We start from the raw sequence: 21,213 nt of genomic DNA, 5'->3' as shown, positions 1-21,213 counted from the left end.
AAGTGCTACTGCACATTCAGCATGAAAGTTCATTAACACACAGCACACTGCTGCCCGGAACGCCTTATGTAATTATACCTGGAGTCTAATTAGGTAACTCTCCGCTCTTCCTTGTCTCAGTCACCCAAGCTACACTCTCTCAAAGTGTGGCTAGCATTCATTTAGGAAGGCTTGTGACATGCCTGTGAAATTGAAAAGTTGTCAGTTTGAACATGTTGGATACACTAACAGCCTAAATGAGCTTTCCCGCATGCCTTTCATGCAGAAAATGAAACCTTGTGAGTTTCATCTTGCTGGATTCCTTTGGATTTTCTTCTGGTGTTCCACAGATTCCAGAGCAGCATGCCAGGGAGAATTATACTTTATTGATGACAGAGTCAGGCCATCACTCATTGAGGTATTTGTGCTATTATTTATTTAACTTTCATAGGATGATATACTGTTAATATTAACTCAGCGCTGATGGAATTCTGAGAAATTAAAAACCTTTTTCCTTAGACTTTTTTGGAATTTTCCAAACATTTTACAACGAGGAAGCATTATCTTTATGCTCATAAAAATGTAGGGAGGAAAAGAAAAATTGGTAAAACACTCCTCCACAAAATGATTCCATCCTTAATTTTCCCACAGTAATGTATGAATGACTACCATGTAATATACACAGCGTAACTTACTACTACAGGATCTTATTTCAGAATTTAAAACACTGTGTACAATAAAATGCTAACCTACAACAAAAGCTTTCATTTAGACTATCAAATTGAACAAACGTGCAAGCTATGTTGTAAATCCCCCCCAAGTATGTACAACTCAGTCAAATAGGGTACAGATTTTAGTGACACATGACGTGGCAAGGGTTGTAATCAGTAAAGGTTAATAATAGATTACACTTATGTTTTTCTCTGACCACCATTTGTAAGTGACACCATAAATCACCCTAGAGATTTGTCACTTGGGCTTGGCACACCTCTGTTATCGGTAAAAATGACAAAGGGAACACCATGTGCTTAAATCTGTTGATCCCATGAACAGGAAGTTCACAGGAGCTGAATGCCACCCCACTGTGTTCTGAAAATTGGTGGGAGGGGAGGGAGGAGTGGGGGAAGTGAGAAGAAGAAGTTAATTAGCTTCAATGCCTGGGTCCACTGCTGCCATCAGCCATGCTACCCAACTGGTGGGTCAAGCCAAAGGGATCAGAGACAAGTCTTAACTACTGCCAAGTTCACACCCTGCCTGAAGCGACTGTCAACTAATGATAGATTAGACATATCTGATTGCTCTATCAAAACATTCATCTCAAATCTTGATTAGTAAGCCTATTGAATTATGATTAATTCACAAGGGCGCTGCTGACAGATAAGATACTTTATCTGACAATGTGTACTAGTTGCTTTGCCTGAAGCAAAAAAAAACCCAAAAAACAACAACAAAAAAACCCAACACAAAACAAAACACAAACTCCTGAGTTGCTAGTAAAATAAACAGTATCAAGTACAGCACGTTGAGAAGGATGATGAGGCTACAGTGCACCTTTTAGTTTAATTAAGAGCTTGCTTGTGTGAACCTAGCCTTGATACAAAAACAGGAGGGGTTAAGGGAGAGACATACACTAGGAACAATATATTGCAAACAAGAGAACCCCAGAGCGCCCTCCTGCCTTTCCAGCAAGGAATGTGTAACAGCTGGGAACTTGGGGTTGCTGCAGGAAGCGTCACCCTCAGTTTGGTGACCTCCCAGTTACTCAGGCCAGAGGCAGAGCAGAATTGGCCTGCCTTTGTCAACGTGCCCATCCAATTACTCTCCTTGTCTCTGGGATGAAGACAGCTGTGCACGGAAATATTCAGCAGACCTAAACTCTTGGGATTTTCAGAAGGTGCATGTTATTTTTTGTTATTGTTAGGAACTGAAATGATGAGGAGGAGGGAAAGAACTAGTACTTTTGTGTTTTGTTTTCTCAAGAAAAGGGGTTACAATGAGTGTTTTAAAATACTTTTCTTTCTTTTTCTTTTAGCTTTGTCTGAAGCAAGGAAACCCTCCATATGATATACATTAAACTGTGAGTTTAGTACTTAGTGACTAAATGACTCAGGAGAGACTATCACGGTATCTCTCATTCCGCTGGTATCTCTCAACCCAGCTCATCCCAAACCCGAACCTAGACTATCCGTCCACTCCTGTCCATTCACAGCTTTGTCAATCCCCACCATTCAGCTGTGGTTGTTGGGGGAGGGGAGTTACACAGTAAGAGGATTCTAAGTACTCAAAATCTCGTGGAGTTTTGGACGGTATCATTATCTTATCCCGACCTTATGATTTTTCCAGAAGCCTAACGTCCTATAATCATGTTTCTCTTTTGCCAGTATTAACCTTTCAGTGACTTCCTTCTTTTCTCTCTCACTCTCTCTCTCTCTCATAACTACCCTCTGTTAATCAGTCGTGCACTGCAGATGGGAGGGGGGGGTGGTCAAGGAAACCTACTTCCTCCTCGGATAGCCTCCAATGTCTCTACTCTTGGGGATGAAAGTGCTTTAAATGGAGTTAGAGTCTAGGAAAATCAATATATGATTACTGCAAAGATTCGTATTGATTGTCCTGTTGCATTGCAAAAAGGCTAAAGAAAAATGGCACGGCACGTTTGCCTTCAATTTCTACTCCACAGAGTTTGCTCTGAATGCTTGGGGCAAGAAGAAAATGTTGGAACTTTATTTGATGACCTAAAGTTTTCATCGCTCAATCCACTTACTCCTCTCTCTACCCGAGAAAACACGTCATTATAACTCTCTTGGCTTCCAGTCTATAACATTGGTGACATCAGGGACTCCCACGAGAGAGCTGAAGGGTGTCTACCCCCCACAAGAGGGCTGTGTCCGAAACTGCTGGTTCCCTTCCTATAGCACCCATGTATCAACAGGTGTGACTACGTGACGAACTTCTGACTAATGGCGTCTACGTGGAGGCTGCTGGGTAAGGGCTTCTGGGGAAGTTCCTTACACGGGGGGAAGGGGATGGCTCCATTGCCAGACACATTTGCATTCCCCCCTTTCTTCCTTCTTCCAACCTGGAATGTAGATGAGACGTTAGGAGCTGGAGCAGTTCTCTTGTGACCATGAAGGAAACCTGAAAACAGAAGCCACTTCGAAACCCTGGTAGAGCAGAAAGACAGAAGGAACCACGAACATTGGTGATGTTGTGAAGCACCCACAGTGGCCCTAGTCTTTGTGGATTTCTCTCAAATGAAGGAAATATAAATCCCTATAAAGGCTGAAGACACTGTCTTTCGGGTCTGCAATATTTGCAGCCAAACGTGAGACGCCTCTACAAAATGCCTGATTATGTCAGTCCTCGGTGTCACAACGACTCATAAAAATGAGTTATGTTTATCTTTAGGGTTAATGTCACACGCAATGGCCACTGGGTGGGCCAGATACTTTATGGTGTCTGTAATCATTCAGTTGCTTTTCTAATCGTTAGGAAATAAATAATTCCTATAGTTGAGGAAACACCATAGTGATACAGTCATTTATTTATCGACTTGTTTGTTTATTTAAGATTTCAGCTAAGCCAGCACTGGATTGTTTTTTTAATTTATTATATATAAAGCACAGACTTACAAGTACAGTTTGATTTTGTTTGGCTGCACTGCCGGCTTGTGGGATCTTAGTTCCCCGGCCAGGGACTGAACCTGGGCGCCCCGGCAGTGAGAGCACAGAGTCCTAACCACTGGACCACCAGGGAATTCCCAGTAATACAGCCTTTTGAAAGTTCAGTCTATCTTTGTTATTTTTAGCTGTACAGCCTCCATTTCCCTTTCTCATTACCTCTAGTAACAGGACTCCAATTTTCTTTTGGGGCATTGCTCCCCCACAGTAGTGGGCAGTCTTAGCGGGACTGCCATCAAGATACTCTGGCCTCCCCCAGCTGAGAAGCGAGTGCAAGATCCAGGCTGGGCCCCATCAGACTTTGATTCTTGAGTGGAGCAGAGCTTATTCCTTCCTGATAAGTGTACATGCTTTCCTCCTGCCCGGATCCTAGGAGCTGCACTGCTTCCTCTCCTGTCTGAGCTGTTTTTCATGGGTATTGTAAACCACCCCATAGCCTTTCATAAAGAGAACCTCTCCCTCCTGCCTTTTTTTTTTTTTTTTTTGGCTTAAGTTAGCCAGTATTTGTTTCTGTTGCTTGCCACCAAAGAATTCTAACTCAGAAGCTATCATCAGAAGGGAACTATGAGGCAGCCACTTTCCTTTTGTTTAAAAGAAGGTCTCAGGAAAGTAATTTCCAGCCCCTGCCTGGGGAAGGGAATGCCCAGCCGAGGGCAGAGTCTGCCCAGGGACTCCAGGGTCACACAGGGCAAACTGCTCTGACTCCTTGCTTCAGAAGGCGCTGTACTCAAGTCTCAACAGATGCAGCGGATTTGCTACAACAAAATCATCCCACGAAATAATAAAATTTGTTCGGGTTTTTCTGTGAATAAATTTGAAATCTATTTTCCAAAATTAAGGGACCCAGGAAACCAGTTCTTTGTCTTACTGAAAAACCCACAGATACCTGACATCATTTAATGCAGAGCCTAATACCTAAAAGTAGGGAACCTGTGTTCTTACTGAATATAAGAATTGCAGAATGAACACATCTAACCCTAAGGCTTCAAGGCCCATTTAGAGAGCTCTGGAATAAGAGGTATTTTATTATTATAAATTAAGAGAGGGAGCTTCAAAAGCCTCTGCTTTATAGACGGCATACTCATTACTACAGAGTTCTTCTTAATGGCTAAAGTGCCTAAGTGATTTAAATTTTTCATTGAATACGGATAGAAGTTGCTGATTACGGAGTTTACTGACTACTTAAGCACCAGTGGACTACCACAACGTTTCCTTTAAAAACTGCAGCTTAAATAGAAGGTGATATTAAATTAGGAGAAAAGCGTAATTTTAGTAATATAATAGTAATACTGATAAAAGGCAATCTTTAGTTGCTTCCTATTCCAAAAACTTTACATATGTAAAGCAATATATACTCATAATAATCCATGACGTAAGTACTACTATGATCTCCTCTATTCAGATGGGGAATAATGAGGTTCAGGTGAGGCAGAGAGGTTAAGTAACTTGCCCAATGTCATTTAGTCTGTACACGGAAGAACCAGGATAAATCTCAACACTGCTGTGATGAAACTGTATATTCCTCCTACACTGCAGGTGGTGACGTAAAATACGGTAACTAGTCCAGGAAGCAATCTGGTCATGTAAGGCAAAAAGCCATACACATGTTTATACCTTTTACTCAGTAAGTACACTTCTAATAATATATTCCAGGGAAACAATCTAAATGAAGAAAACACCTAAAGAGATTTTTATTGCAGCATTATTCATAAGAGTGAAACTAAGGAGAAGTAACCCAACTTTTCAATAATGGGAACTGCTTAAATAAAATACACTATTGAAACTTAATGGATTATTATCATCATTAAAATGCATAACTATTAAATTATAAAACAACATGGGAAACACTGGTGTTAAACAAAAAAGCAGAAAACAAAATTATACATATTCAACGACGACACCTACGTTCAACATTGTATTCATATGGCCCATGGCTGGAAATTAACTTCAAAATGAAAATGGTTGCATTAGGACAGTGGGACTGTGGCTAAATGCTCCCCGCGCCACCCTCGGGTTTTTCTCTCTCATTTTTAAAATCTCAAGAAGGGTGAAAAATGACGCAGGAAAAATGCTTTCAAGAAAGGAAGAGAAATGGCACCAGGCTTCCACTGCCCCCGGATGCTTCTGGATCTCGACTGGGAAAGTCTATCGTCACCCCTTCACCGTAGATTAACTAGAAAGCTCCGAAGGAAGGGAAGCTTAGCCACGCAAGGCTCTTTATCCAGTCAAGGTAAATGAAGTTCGGCTGGCCAGGAGAATAAATAAGATTAGTTATGGGCTCCAGGTCATCCACTCATGGAGGTCAGCGAGTGTGAGGTTATTATCCTTGGTAGAAAAGCAGCAAAATAGCATTAAGGAATAAATTAATGAAAAAGGTAGAAGATTATTTGAACTAAAGCCCTAATCAGTTTAGAGATTTCACTCAACTGCTCTACTGGCCATCAGTCAAGCTCACACAACAAATGTGCTTGTTCTCTTAAGTAATTCCGGGAGATCTCCCTTTCTTGCTTCAAAGACATCCAATCTAAGGAAAGTCATGAATAAAGTGACGCCACGTTGCTGTTACACCACATACAAAACCCACCGAAGCATTAAGGTGCATTCTACTAAAATAGTAAAGCAGACTATTTATACTAGACACATAATTGCTAGTCCTATTTGGCCTCTGACTCCAAATAGAACATCATTCTATACCCATTCAGAAACACTGAATTCACCAATGGGCAAACTGCATATTTTATTAAATAAACACAAACTGGGAGATAATGACATACATTTGTTTTCATTACAAGGAGTAATGCAATATTTCTCCAAGGCTTACTGCATTAGCATTTCTTGCCACGTTTCAAATGCCTTTGAACTTTCTGAAAAGCTACATCTGTTAGCTCCCGTGTATACAGCCAAAAGTTACCAAGTGAATTAAGTTTTAATATAAATTGCTTTGTTCACTATTAAGATTGATGTTGGACACACTGTACTGTAAGTTGCAAAGTGCAATTACAATTCGTTGCAATTATCTGTGGTTGTTAATAGCACAAGATAGCATGTCACTTTCTACGGAGTGTATAATTTATCACTTGTGTGTTTTTTTTCTTCATGAACTCTTGTGGTATTCCAAATGTATAATCTTGTTGTATTTATTTCCCAGCGGTCCAACAAAATGCACAGCAAGTGCTGACTAGAACAAACTAAAAAGCACTGCTATTGACAAGCCGTCACTTGAGCGGTAATGAACATTCTGCCTCTACTTTCACCTCAACCAACCGGCAGCTTTAATTTATGATAAAGCAAAGGAGAGGCAACCTCCAGGTTTATTATACCCTCAGTGCTGTTTCAAATAAAGTAATTAGAAGGTCAAGAGACAGGTCTGGAAAGCCAAATATAAATGCAACCCTTCTGTACCGACACTGGAAAAAAAAAAAAAAAAAAAGAAAAAAGCCTAGTGTGTTCAAAGAACGTTTTATCCATCTTTCTTCTCCAGAGAGGGGCAAGTCAAATTTTTTTTTTTTCCAATACTACCGTAACCAATCAGAAACAGTGGCAACTCCTTTCTTTCACTCTCTAATTTGCTCCATATGGACGACGGGCAGCACACCTAAGAGATACTGTCCTTAGGAGAATGTGATGAACTAGTCCCCCAAAACTGTTCTGAACTATAAACTTAGGACAGGTGATTTGTTTTTATTTTATTTTTTAATAAAGAAAAATTCAGTAGGTGAATGATGGAAAGGTTCTGGAGAAACCCTAATCATGTAACAAGAGCCCTCCCTTCTCCCCAAGAAAACTTTAAATCTATTTAAACTATAAAATCTATTTTAAAAACCTTTTGCTTAAAATTTTTTCTTGAAAAAAGCATCTGAGGGAAAGGAGTTGACTTGGGGAAAAAATTACCCTTTCAATATATTTTGTTATCAGCGATGGAAAAAACAATTATAATAAACTAGCATGCTGTTTCTAACGGATTGTCTGTTATTCTTCATTTCCAAGGCTCCTAATTTTACATACGTTGTAATCTGTTTGCCAACCTCTCTCTGCCTTTTTGTCTCCTATACAACAATGACACCACGCTAAAAAAAAAACAAACAAGGCTGTGAAACCCAATGGACCTAGACTTTATATCCAGTCTACCTTCTGGGGAGTAAGTCAGAAAATTTTAAGGACCATATTCTCCCTTCTAAGCCAGCTGCCTTCAAACATTTTCATCCAAGGATCACTTTAGTGAGAGACGAAGTCCCAGGAATCTATGCCATCTCTCTCCATTAGCCTACAGTTTCAAACCCTTTTCCTGGCCCCTAAATGAAGGGAAGGGGAAGGGAGGAGGAGAGAACAGGAGAAAGGGAAGAGGGGAAGGAAGTACCAAGGGCAGGAGGGAGAGAAGGAGACTAAACCAGAACTCGACCAGTTTCTGCACAGGTAGCTCTAGGACGGTTACCAAATGATACACATCATTCTTGGTGTCATAACCTATAAAAACGCTAATAGCTACTTGAAGGCTATTACATTCATCTTGATCCACCTCTTCTGGGGGACTGTGGAGCATACGCTCCCAAAGCCTTTTTGAAATAGCATTTCGTTGCGTCATTTTTGCTTCAAGTACTTTATCACTGTCTGTCCAAGCAGTTGGTATAATTACACCTGATTATGTAAGTGGTGGAAATGTATGTAATCTCATAGTTAGAACATGTAATTATGTTGTAAAAATCCTTATGAAACTGTAAAACAAAAAGCACACAAGAATAGTAGGTGGGGTTTCTTTTCCTTTTCTTTTTCTTTTTTTTTTTGATCCCCACTCAGAAAAACAACTGAAGCAATGACTCCATCACGGTGTGGTAGGAAATGGGTAACCCTGGGGCCCTCATCTACCTGGGTGAAGGAATAGGGAGCTTTGATCCAGGATCACCTTGATATCCCTGAGGCCAAACAGTATTTGCAAGTCAGGCACTAATATAGAGACAACATCTGTACCATATGACCAACTGTCTATATGAAATGCAAAATAGTACATTTTCTGAGACATACAGCATCTAGGCTGGTTTCTTCAACCCAGGAACATGGTTTTTTTGTTTGTTTTTTCTGTTGTTGCTTAAACATTTTTTTTTCTTATTTATTTTACACTAAAATATAATGTTCCTAAATAATCTGTACCATTAGTGGGGAAATAGGTGTAGAAATAAACTAGATTCTTTTCAAAATACTCTTTGAGGCAGGAATTTCAGTCATTTTCTGCAAGGAGATAAAACAAGAAGTATGTGACTGAGCTGAACTCCTCAATCCCCCTCTTCTACGCTGGTCTCTCCCTGGAGGTGCTAATGAGGAGTGAAGCGTTCACCATGCCGGGCTATGCAGTGGAATCAGATGCACAGAGCCTGAGAGATTCACCCTGGACGGCAAGGTTTGTTTCATCAGGCTGTAAACCTTCAGTGTCAGCAGAAACCCTGACTATGGCGTTACTAGATGTCAAATCTCTACCAAACAGAAAGTTCTCCAATTTCTACCTCTTCCCCATAGGAGACCTCGGCCCCAAAGGCATATAAAAATAGAGGAGTTCCCGGTTTCTGTCTTAGGGGCTCAGCACTGACGTCGGTTTTTAGGAGAATGTAAAGGAAACACATCACCGTACACGAGGACTTTACAAGTACTGCCCAGTACGGGGCAAAGCCCAGTACCTGCATAAATTTTGCATATATCCATTAAATACGTGAACTGTTACTAAAGAATTTCAAATGGTTCTGAGAGCGTGCCAGAGACTGAAAAAAGAAAAGCATGGCATCTGTGGGAGGTACTGTTGGTTGCCTCCTCAGCAACCATTTCCTTCTTGCTCCTTGCTAACAGAACTTCTATTTTATTCAACATTCAGAGCAAATGGACTCCAATGCCAGGAGGAAGTCTCAGTTAATAAGCCAATCACGGTGTTTCCACTTCCCTTGCCAGTCTTTGGTTTAGGAGGAGACATGTGACCAAGATCTGGACTATGAGACCAGAGGGAAGGTCAATTGGGAGTTCCTTCGAAGCATTTTCGCACTCTGGAGAAGGAGACACTAGAAGGGTTGATGTCTTTCCATTGCTGTTGCCTCTACATCTGGATGTGATGCCTGGAGCAGCTGCAGCCATTTGAAACACAAAGGAAACCAGCATAAGGGTAAAGGTTCCAGTGGCAGAACTTAGAAGAAGGCGTTCAGTGACATCATTGGGCCTATGATCATATCAACCTACAGCTGTCCTACTTCTGAACTTCCTGTAATGTGAGATAATAATCACCCTTGTTTCAGCCAACTTGAGTCAGAGCACAATTTGATACTGTACCCATTTGACCATTATGGAAGGCTAGCATTTATATTCTTAGTTTAGCTACAAGCATAACAACACATCTGAATTTAAATCTCATTCATGAAAACTAAATTGGTATCTGCATACATTACTGGTGGGGTTTTTTAAATTGGTATAATCCTCTTGGAGAGCCAGTTTGTCAATATGTATCAAGAGTTATAAAGAAGCTTATAAATTTTGATCCAGTATTTCACTTTGGGCAATTTATCTCAGGGAAATAATCCAAAACATGGAGACATATATACTCTATATTTGACAGGGTATTATGCCTCCATTAAAAATGATGATGAAAACTGTTAGTAAAGTGAAAAATAATTATGACAAGTGAAAAAAAGAGACGATAATAACAGTAAAACAACAATGCTCAACATGCGTGTAGGTTTAAGAGCTCAACATGTGTGTCAGAAAAAAATGGTTACAGAGTGGTGTCATGGTGGGAGATTATGGGTGAGTTATTTTTTGCCTGTTCTTTTGTTTCCAAATTTCCTAAATAGAAAAAATATATATATTTGAAATTTCCACCCTGCATTATTCAGCTGCTTAGTACAATTTGTGGGCTCTGCTGATTGAAAATGTCTGGAGTGGGAGACTGGGTTAGCCTGGGGACAAGGCTTGAGGCTGATGCGGAAGGCTCATTAGCACCAGGATTTCTTCACAACTAGTTGGATTTTTTTCCTCTAAATTCTGACTTTTCTTTCTCTTTCTTTCCTTTTTTTTTTTTTTTTTTTTAAAGAGATGATTATTCCATGATTTGGGTAAGGTGAATAATAATAGTTAACAAGTATGGGATGGTGAGCTAACAACACACCATCACTGAAAGAAGCCCATTGGGGAAAATTCCTATTTCTAAATAAGAGGAAGGAAATGCCAACTGCTTTGATTCGAGGGTTCTGCTTCAGAATAAATTTGCTCAGAAGCACAGAGGGGTACAAGGTGGGGACTGCGAGGTATTAGGGCATTAAAAAAAATTAAAAAATAAAAGCAGGGACACAGATGCTTCTTCTAGTTCTAAGCTAACAACAGCACTATCGACAGACTCCCAAAGAGGCGCACGATATTCCACGTAATTTAGAGGGATTGTTGGCATCAGAGGGACCAGAAATGTCCTGTAGATTAACTGCTGACTTCATTGCTAATGACTGCCCAATTTCTTTAGACTAATTGGTGCAATCTACATTTTTGCAGCAAAGATGAAGTATCAACTTGATTTGGTGTCGATAAAAAATTGATGGATGCTTCTGACTGCTACTTCTCAACAATACACGGATTATTACTACCATAATTATCATAAATGACAAAACACGGGCAAGTGGTGATTACAAGTCTAATTCTATCTTGAGGTTTTAATGGCATAAGCCACTCAGGCTTTACACTCATGATTTACTGCATCATCAAAATCCCTGAAAGGATTACTCTTGGGTGAATGCCACTCATTATCTTACCAATAATGCATTGCTCGGGCCCAACATGAAACAAATAATCGAGACTGAGTTCTTGGAAAAGCCCTTTTAAAATATTTAAATCTCTAGTTTTAGAAGGAGGCATGTACCTGCCAAAATCTTTCTCTTCATTTTTGGATGTTAGCGTTGTATTTTGCTCTGACATGTACAGAGGCTGGGTATCTCTGTGTCATACAACAGCCTACCAAGCTTCGTGCCAAAGCCTGGTGATGCTGTTATCACCTCGGTTATTGCCAACCAGGCACCACCAGCGTGCCATGGACCAGGGAGAGAGAAAACGTTATAAACCTCACATGTTCCCCACCTGATTGAGCACAAACACTAGCCCTGCAGGAACTGGGGGAAGAGGACAGGGAGGAAGGCAGAGCGGAGGAATTTGTTGTTATTTGGGAGAAATGCACAGAACACCCTGTGCTACAATACAAGACATTCAGGTTGCTGCAGAGGCACCTCCAGTACTAGGGAGACTGTAGATTGGGAATGCAAAATAAAATGCCCCCAAAGCCCAGGTGGGCAACCAAAGAGTAAACACAGCAAAAGTGAGGGGTCGCAGCAACCAGGCAAGACATATCCCCTGTAAAACGGGCAGCTACCCACTGCTGCCAAGTGATTGTCGCCAGGTGGAAGGGGACCAGTATCGTCCAATCTTCTGTTGTTTTTTTTCAAGAGCAGTCAGACTTGTATGAAATATCCAGGTTTTAAAATGTTGGTGAACAATCACCAAAAAGTCTACAATAATAAATGCTGGAGAGGGTGTGGAGAAAAAGGAACTCTCTTGCACTGTTGGTGGGAATGTAAAATGGTGCAGACACTATGGAAAACAGTGTGAAGGTTCCTTAAAACACTAAAAACAGCGTTACCATACGATCCAGCAATCCCACTCCTGGGCATATATCTAAAGAAAACTGTAATTTGAAAAGATACATGCACCCCAATGTTCACTGCAGCACTATTTACAATAGACAAGACATGGAAGCAACTTAAATGTCCATCGACAGATGAACGGATAAAGAAGATGTGGTATACTTATACAGTGGAATATTACTCAGCCATAAAAAAGAATGAAGTAATGCCATTTGCAGCAACATGGATAGACCTAGAGATTATCCTACTAAGTAAGTCAGAAAGAAAAAGACAAATATCATGATACTCCTTATATTTGGAATGTAAAAAAATGATACAAATGAACTTATAAACAAAACAGAAATAGACCCACAGACATAGAAAACAAACTTATGGTTACCAAAAGGGAAGGGGAAGATGGATAAATTAGGAGTTTGGGATTAACATATACACACTACTATATGTAAAATAGATAACCAACAAGGACCTACTGTATAGCACAGGGAACTATATTCAATATTCTGTAATAACCTATAAGGGAAAAGAAAAAAATATATATATGTATAACTGAATGACTTTGCTGTATACCTGAAACTGCCACAACATTGTATATCAACTATAATTCAATTAAAAAAATTTTTATTAAAAAAATGTTAGCAAACAACTGCGTTTTTTAACATAATGGTTAAGGGAATGGATTCTGGGACCAGACTGCCTGGAGTTGGATGTTAGCTGTGCTAACATGTGGGACACATTACTTAATATGAAAGTCACTTTTCCTTACATTTAAATGGGGATAGTAATTGCCACCACTTCGTGGAGTTGTTTTGAGGATGAAATGAAGGAACAAAGGAAGGTGTATAAAATAATCCTGATACATAGTAATTGCTCCGTGTCTACTATTGTTACCTGAGGCTAGACTTGGCCTCCTGGCTCGTAGTTTGTGACCTCTGCGGTAGGAAGAAATGATATATGAGGTAAGATAGAAAAATGGCCCAGAGCAACCACTCTGAGGCTGACCACGTGAGTTGGAAGTCTGTTTTCCCCACTTGCTGGAGGCTGTCTGGCCCTAAGTCAATCGGTGAAGCCTCAGCTTTCTCATCTGGCAAATGGGGATAACAAAGCATCTGCTTCATAGAGTGCTGTGAAAATGAAATTTAAAAATGTACATAAGCATGTGGCATGGGATTTGGCATACGACAATCAAGAAATATGTTTGCTATCGTTATTCACATTATCTTTTAAGTTGAATTTTTCCAAAGTCTTAAAATTTTTAAATCTTTTGTTAAAAGCTGGTTCAAACTTTCTGCTCTGGTCCCAGCCCCTTCTGCTTTGGACACTGCTTTATTATTTTATTTTTAGTTCTTAGCCACAGGAAATTCCCTCTTGAAAACAAGTCTCTGTTGCTTTATAAGGTGCTACTTCAAAAATTACAATTGTCACCAAGTGCAAAGACCTGCTGTAACACACAACTCTGCGTGTAAACAGAAAAGGGGATGCACCTTCTTAGGAGAGAACGTTGCTACAATACTCTACGTGAAACATCATTGTTTCTGTAATATGGACATAGCTGACAACATCCAGTTCAAGGGCTTCTGAAATATCCAAGGGCAGCTGAAATATCCAGGACATCTCTCTCCATTTAAAAATGCCTGAAAACCCATCCCATGCACATCTGACAGCACACAATTCAGGCAAGCTAGACTCGTGCCAATGACATGAGAATGGCATTCTCCAGCTGAGCCATGGGAGTGATGACTCAGTTCGGTGGACCAAAATTCTCACACACACCGGACTAAAGGAGGTTCCCCAGTTTGCCCCCTCGTGCAGCTCGCACTGGGGGCTCCGGTAAATTTCCTCTCTAAAATAGAGAGACCTTCAACCGAAGCACTGCAGGCTCTTGAAAACCAAAGCCCATCTATCACTAGCAAAGAAAACTGCATTAACTTTCGAATTTTTGTAAGATAGGATACAGATTATACTAGAAGTGTCCACAGGTGCACACTGCCAAAGTGGACGTGCTTCAAGCCACCACTGGTCCTCTATCACTTACCCGTGATCTTCAAATAGCCTTGCTAGTGTATGGAGAGTCTTATACGTCACAGCTATTTGGGAAAAATAAATTATGGATATGATCTAGTATTCTGAGAACCACCAGACTGTCAGGTACAGACTTCTGCTTCCTAATATCAAGAGTTGTCCTGTGACTCACCAAGTAAATCTCCGGGCCTCTGCAAATCTCAAATCACTGAAAGTGAGTCAGTTGACACACTTAAGAGAATGAACTTATGGTTCCCGGGGGGATGGGTGGGGGGAGGGATAGATGGGGAGTTTGGGATTGCCACGTACATGCTGTTATATTTAAAACAGATAGCCAACAAGGACCTACTGTATAGCACAGGGGACACTGCTCAGTGTTCTGTAATAACCTAAATGGGAAAAGAATCTGAAAAAGAATAGATACATATATGTGTCTAACTGAATCACGTTGCTGTACACCCGAAACTAACACAACGTTGTTAATCAACTAAACTCCGATGTAAAATAAATATTAAAAAAGAAAGTCAGATACAAAAAAAAAAAGAAAAGAAAAAAAAGCTGTGCTTTGCAACTGAAAGTTCTCAGAAAATTTCCAAAAGGAACTTCTTTAGATAACAATCTCCATAGCTTTCTTATTGTTTTATACTCCTAGTCATGGATATTACAACAACTGGATGTAAGTTACGTTTGTTTTCTCTGAGATCACTGAAATATTAGAAAGAGTCATATGCATAAATGTTATCCTCAATGACTTCAGTGTCACCCCCTTATGAGTGTGGAGATCATCTGATGTACAAGAGTCAGAGGTGAGCGAGACTAAAGGGAGGTTCCCTCTGGAAATATTCTATCGTAACCATCCACCCTCCTTCCTTCTGGAAATATTCTATCGTAACCATCCACCCTCCTTCCTTCCCCGCTCCGCCCTCCAAAAGACGCACGTCTTAAAAATGCCCCAATTCAATAAGAGATATCGCTTACTGTCAGGGATGCACATACCAGAGGAAGTGCTGGGGATAAAGGAAATCTGTGAATCAGGGAAAGATGTTGGTATGCAAGATTGAAGATATACCAGCTGGCCCACTGCTTCAGCTGGTTTCCAGAGGCCAGGAAGAAATTAGTCTCACAGTTCAGTTAAAAGAACACCTGGCCATTCACCCAGAGGCACAGATTCACTCTTGAACAGGGTTATCTTTGTTTCCATACCAAACACACCTAGGAGTTAAGTTATTTAAAATCCTGTGACTCTCATTGTCCTAAATCACTCGCGTTCATAAAACACAGGAGGTGAGGAAGTGGGACTGGATGTAAAAATATGAGTGTCAACAAGACTGATTTTAAAGGCCTGGATGGTCTTCCTTTGACCACTGCAAACTGGGTTGGGGCATGTCATATTGATTTCCCACGTACGTGTTACCGAAGATTTACAAATGTGAAGAGCTGGGAGGGAAGGAATTGTATTAAAGCCGAAGAATGAGCACTCTACCCACAACCAAAGAGACATATTAGAGCCACTGAGGCTCAGAGAAATGGGGACAATAGCTCAGTGTTCCCCTGGCTGTTAGGGTCTGCGCAAAGCTCACACGGACGGTCAAAAATAAACTCTGGTTCCTCCATGGCTGATGAGGGTGGGAAATGTCATTGTACAGCTGAGCCCTCAACGTCAGCCCTCTGACACTAACTCCTCTTTATCCAAAGAAGGGTCAGGTTGAGGCTTGACATGAAGCACTGAGCAGTGTGCCTGGGTGGGTGAGTCACGGAAGAAGCTGCATGATGGTGGAGGAGATTACTGGGCTGGCCTCACGGCAGAAAGGCCAGATGTGTATGTGGTGGGGTGGGGAGAGGGGCGCTGGGGACAGGGCGACAGTGGAGGACTCAACAGCTTGCGAAGACAGAATGTACTGGCAGATACCACTAGCGCAAGGCTTGTTGGGAGGCCTGGGCTGACCCGAGGTGGAATGCAGCCTGGGAACTGGGCTCTTGGGAGATCCTATCCTGAAACCAGTATCAGGCACAGATCTTTGGAAAAACCCCAACCTGCTGATTTGATTGCTCACTTGTTCTTCTCCCCAGTACATTTCCATCCCCTTCTCTTGATCTGTTTATGGGCGTCCTTCATTTTCCTTTCTTGCTCCTCTCAGCTTTGCCAAACCTTGCAATCCGTTTGTTTGTTTGTTTTTAATCAAGGTATAATTTACACCATTTAAGAACACAGTTTTTGAATGGAAAGGAATTTTAAATTTTGGAAATCATTTTAAATGTGCAGAAAAGTTAAAGAATAGGACCCCCAAACGCCCACCTACTCTTTACTGGAATTCATTTATTGTTAACATCTCTTGCGATATATATTGCTTTCTTTTTTCTTTTTTTTTTTTGCTGGGGCCATTCACTGGTTGGTTAAAACACCATAGTGACAAAAGGAGTCTCACAGCATTCAATGTGCGTTTACTAAACACCCACTGTGGAAGGACCCTGTGCTTGGTGCTGGGGAAAGGACAAGGATGACAGGCTCTATCCTCAAGGAATTTACAATTCAATTGCTAGGCAGCGACAAGATGGCCACTGCCACACTCAGATTGAAAATAAAGTCTGAGCCTTTGGAGATACCTTTATCTGTGGATGCTGGCATGGGGAAGAAATTGGAGGAAACTACAGTTCGAACAGGAACTATAATTGGCAATCCAGCTTTTCCCCCAATGGGTCGGACAGTATCAGTAACCAGGCATATTCAGATGCATTAACTGGGGGGAAAAGGAGGAGGGGTTCCTTGGTCAAATACATTTGGGAAACAGTCATTGAGACAATGCTTATCAAGTAGTTTCCTAAATTGCAGTTTTCCCTCAGAGCCTTAAGTGGGCTCTGCTCATGCACTTTGTGAATCTCCAAGAAAGAGGAGGGGATGTATAACATGCCCTATTTCTCAAATGACACTGGATTAGCTCACAGGATTAGTGTCCCACGGGACACCGTTTGGAAGCGTGAAGGAAGCTCGTGCTCTCGAAGAAACTAGAAAAATTTGTGGAGCAACGTGCAAGTAACTGTAAAATATCGTAGCCCAAGTTCCTAAGTACTGATGCGCTATCAAGTAAAAGAGTTAGGATGATGAACCAAAGAAAAAGCAGGAAACTTAACAGGAACAGCGCTTTAGTAGAGTGTTTCTGCGATAGTGTTGGTAGGTTCATTGGTTTTTAACCGCATCACACGATTATTACCCAGAAACCTAGGTTAGCTCCCAAACACTCAGTGGATCAGGTCTAGACCTATCAGAGGTAATGGAAGGAGCTGGGAACCTACATTTATTATCTATTAAGTGCCAGGTGTTGCTTTCTCTTCATTTAAAAACCTTGTAAAGTGTGTGCCTTCCTCGGATTATCTGTCTTGGCCTCTACTGTAGCCTGAGCACCGGCACAAGGTCTGACACTTAATAGGAACCCGATGGATAGTTCCGGAATCAGAATGAACCTGTTTCATGGTGTGGCAATAAATGCATCAGATGGATTTCCATAAGCTACATTAAAATGTTTCATTAGGGCTTCCCTGGTGGCGCAGTGGTTGAGAGTCCGCCTTCCGATGGAGGGGACACTGGTTCGTACCCCGGTCCGGGAAGATCCCACATGCCGCGGAGCGGCTGCGCCCGTGAGCCATGGCCGCTGAGCCTGCGCGTCCGGAGCCTGTGCTCACGCAATGGGAGAGGCCACAACAGTGAGAGGCCCGTGTACCACAAAAAAAAAAAAAAAATGTTTCATTATTAGACCAAAGAGGTCATTAGCTGGTGGCCCACAGCTTGCAGACAGTGTTTTATTTGGCTTGTAGAGGGTTTTAAAATAAATCAACCACATTGAAAAGAGTTGGGAGATTTTCAATAAAATCCAGATTTCCAGCTTCCTCTGACATACCAGAAGATACAGCAACACGGGACGAGCATTCTCATATGGCCACATCCAGCACAGAGCAGAGGGGTGACTGTAGCTGAAGAACAGTTTGCCACTGTCCCCACCATTCTCCATTTCTCCACATCACTAGGCCATGTCTCTGTTGCCAGCGATGACTGTGCTGGTGCTTCTGGGCATTGTAAGCATTCGAGCTTGTGACTTCTGATCTATAATAATACCAACCAACATGCCTGATATCATTCTCAACACCTCTATATCTATTAATTGACAACAACCTTACAAGGTGGGTACTCTTATCATCTCCATTTTATAGATGACGATGCAAGTAAACAACTCGCTCCAGGTCTCACACCTAGTTAGTGGCAGAGTGGGCTTTGAACTCAGACCATCTGATTCCAGAGTCGTGCCCTTTACCACCATGGTCCACTTGCCTCTGTCACACACACATATTTTATTACTCTGAATTGTTTTTACGTGCGGCCACGGCTCACGGGCCTAGCCGCTCTGCGGCATGTGGGATCCTCCTGGACCGGGGCACAAACCCGTGTCCCCTGCATCGGCAGGCAGACTCTCAACCACTGCGCCACCAGGGAAGCCCATGGATGTCCATCTTTTATTTCCCCAAACTATATTGGCCTCAACGGCATAAAATGCATCAAATTTCTTTCATGTTTAACTTTGGTAGACTTTTTTTTTTTCAAATGCCCTTTGATTCCACTTGATGAGGATGATCTGCATAAGTATATTTCATAATTCCACTCACCTCCAATAGGAAGCTAGCCAAAGGTGGCTCCCCAAGAGCAAGCGTGGTATTGGCCAAAACTGAAAAGGCTGTCGGCCCCACACGGTTGAAGATGGAAGTTAGTTTTCACACTTCTCACAGTGACAAACCCTGCGAGCCTGTGTTACATAGCCGCTAGGCTGATGGCTGGAATACACACGTATTAGGTTTCATTAGTTCCCCCATTTGGTTCCGTGTGGGTTTACCCACACAGCTGGGCTTGGAGCCTATCCTTTTGCTTAAATTAGTTCTAGTTCTCTGCAGTTTTGATTTACTGACAAAACACTCTCTTTATCTAGCAGTGGCATAAGAGTTTCATCTGGGTGGCAGAGACAGACTGTGTTTGTCTGGGTGTACGGAAACCGTGGTTGGTACAATTGGGCCAGTTGGGTCATTTAGCATTTCCATGTGGGGCACTCACCAGAGGAAGGTATTTTAATTCCCAATTAGTCCATATTAGCAAAGGAAATGTATTTTCCACTATTTCTTTACTGGGGATTCTGATTCATAAAATATCTTAAGGAAAATACATTTTACGTTACCGAGTCTTTGATTTCCCAGGGAAACTAATAAATAATCAACAAAAACATGATTAAAGACTGCTTGAACTACCATCCAAAAAAGGAACTCTAGCCGGCAAAGAATCTTTCTGATCAGAATCTTTTTATTCCTAGAAACAGAATTCTTACTTAGCCTTTCAAAAGCCTGATGAAGGCTTCGGCTAAGTTTTGACATAAGATTTCCATATTCAAAATATCTGTTGAAATAAGGGGAGAAGGGATATGAATCTTGAAACTGCATTAGTCTGAAAGAGAGCTTAGTAAGCTAGAAAGGGAAATTACTTCTCTGTAATTGGAATTTTCTCCTAAAAAATCCCTTTGAAATCATGTTCAGCCACTCTCCCATTATGTGTCCCAGAGAAGCTAACTTTAACCCTTTCTGGAACTACTCATCATGAAACCATTTGATGTTTATAAACTACCCTGGGAAGAGATTCTTGAGCAATGGTCTGTGTCATCAAAGAACTTAATAATGAACAAGTAGTTCCCAAGAGTCCTAGACACATTTAATAAAATTTTCTCCATGACACTTCCTCCCATTAGTACATTTATGTTATCAATTTATCTTGGCCATACAGTCCTAAGACAGATGCCCCCAAACTCCCCAATTTGAGTTCCTTTACCTCTGAAGTGACATAACTAAATTCTTCTCCAGCACAGTTCTTTAAGTTCTTTGATGGCAGGGATTGTGTTTGATCCTTCTTTGTATCTTTAATGCCCGTATGTAGTAGTTGCTTGGTAAATGCCTCATGAATCATGAGTGAGAGTTAGCTGGGTAAGCATGGCAAGTTACTTAGCTTCTATTCTCTTCAGGTTTTCTCATCTACAAAATGATAATAATGTCGTCCTCAAAAAACTCTCATGAGGATTAAATGAGTACATATGTAAGTAATATGTACTACATGTATTGTATTAGCATAGTGCTTGGGAAACAGCTATGTTATATAGCTATCAATATAGTAATATAACTAATAATATAATATTATATATATATATACACATACACACACACACACACACACACACACACACACACACACACACATATATAAATATAGGTTCTCCTCCCTTTTACATCTACCTTGATGTGAAGACAAGAAATCTGGTTCTGCCTGGAGATAACCCATAATGCTAAAGCATTCCACTGAATTTCCACGTCATCAGGCTACATGGCTTCATCGTATTAGAGCTGGTGCCTGGTCTCAAAACCAAAAGAGTGTTCATCTGGCCTATGGGAAAATTCCCATGTACATGTATGACATCCCATTTTGTTCTCTCTCCTCTTTGGTTAAGGATGCAAATTCATTAATTAGTATGTGGTGTCTAACATGGGTGTTTTGTAATTACTTGACAGCTATATTTTACTTTCATGCAGTAGCTCAGCTCATAGTAATGAGGAGGAAATATCAATTTCAATTTGGTTTGGAAGATAGTTATAGCCAAAGAATAACCCAACATGGGAAATTCTGCTGCTTTTACTTGCAAAATTTTAATAGGGTCATTTCCCTGAAGATGTAACATGCTAAGTAAGGATAATTAAACATTTTCTGAGCCTATTTCTTAATTATATTTATTGAAATATAATTCACATTCCATATGGTTTACCCACTTAAAGAGTATATTTCAGTGACTTTTAGTATATTTGTTTCTGCC

At 41.0% G+C, this 21,213-nt stretch overlaps 1 protein-coding gene across 3 annotated transcripts in view; it reads right to left on the bottom strand.

The window, feature by feature from the left end:
* FTO (FTO alpha-ketoglutarate dependent dioxygenase) overlaps nucleotides 1-21,213 on the bottom strand; it is a 376,265-nt gene that overhangs the window by 73,118 nt on the left and 281,934 nt on the right. Inside the window, exon 9 of one of the 3 annotated variants that reach the window (XM_024747441.1) lies at nucleotides 6,484-9,760. The exons of the other annotated variants lie outside the window; for them this stretch is intronic. Within the exon in view, the coding sequence (XP_024603209.1) occupies nucleotides 9,733-9,760 (28 nt within the window). The 3' untranslated portion in view covers nucleotides 6,484-9,732. Of the gene's footprint in view, nucleotides 1-6,483; nucleotides 9,761-21,213 lie in introns of those variants that run through there. 3 annotated transcript variants of the gene reach the window in all.

The sequence above is a fragment of the Neophocaena asiaeorientalis genome, unplaced genomic scaffold (genome assembly GCF_003031525.2).
Source record: "Neophocaena asiaeorientalis asiaeorientalis breed wild unplaced genomic scaffold, Neophocaena_asiaeorientalis_V1.1 scaffold438, whole genome shotgun sequence".
In the NCBI taxonomy this organism is placed as follows: Eukaryota; Metazoa; Chordata; class Mammalia; order Artiodactyla; family Phocoenidae; genus Neophocaena; species Neophocaena asiaeorientalis.
This window is presented reverse-complemented; position numbering and strand designations above follow the sequence as displayed.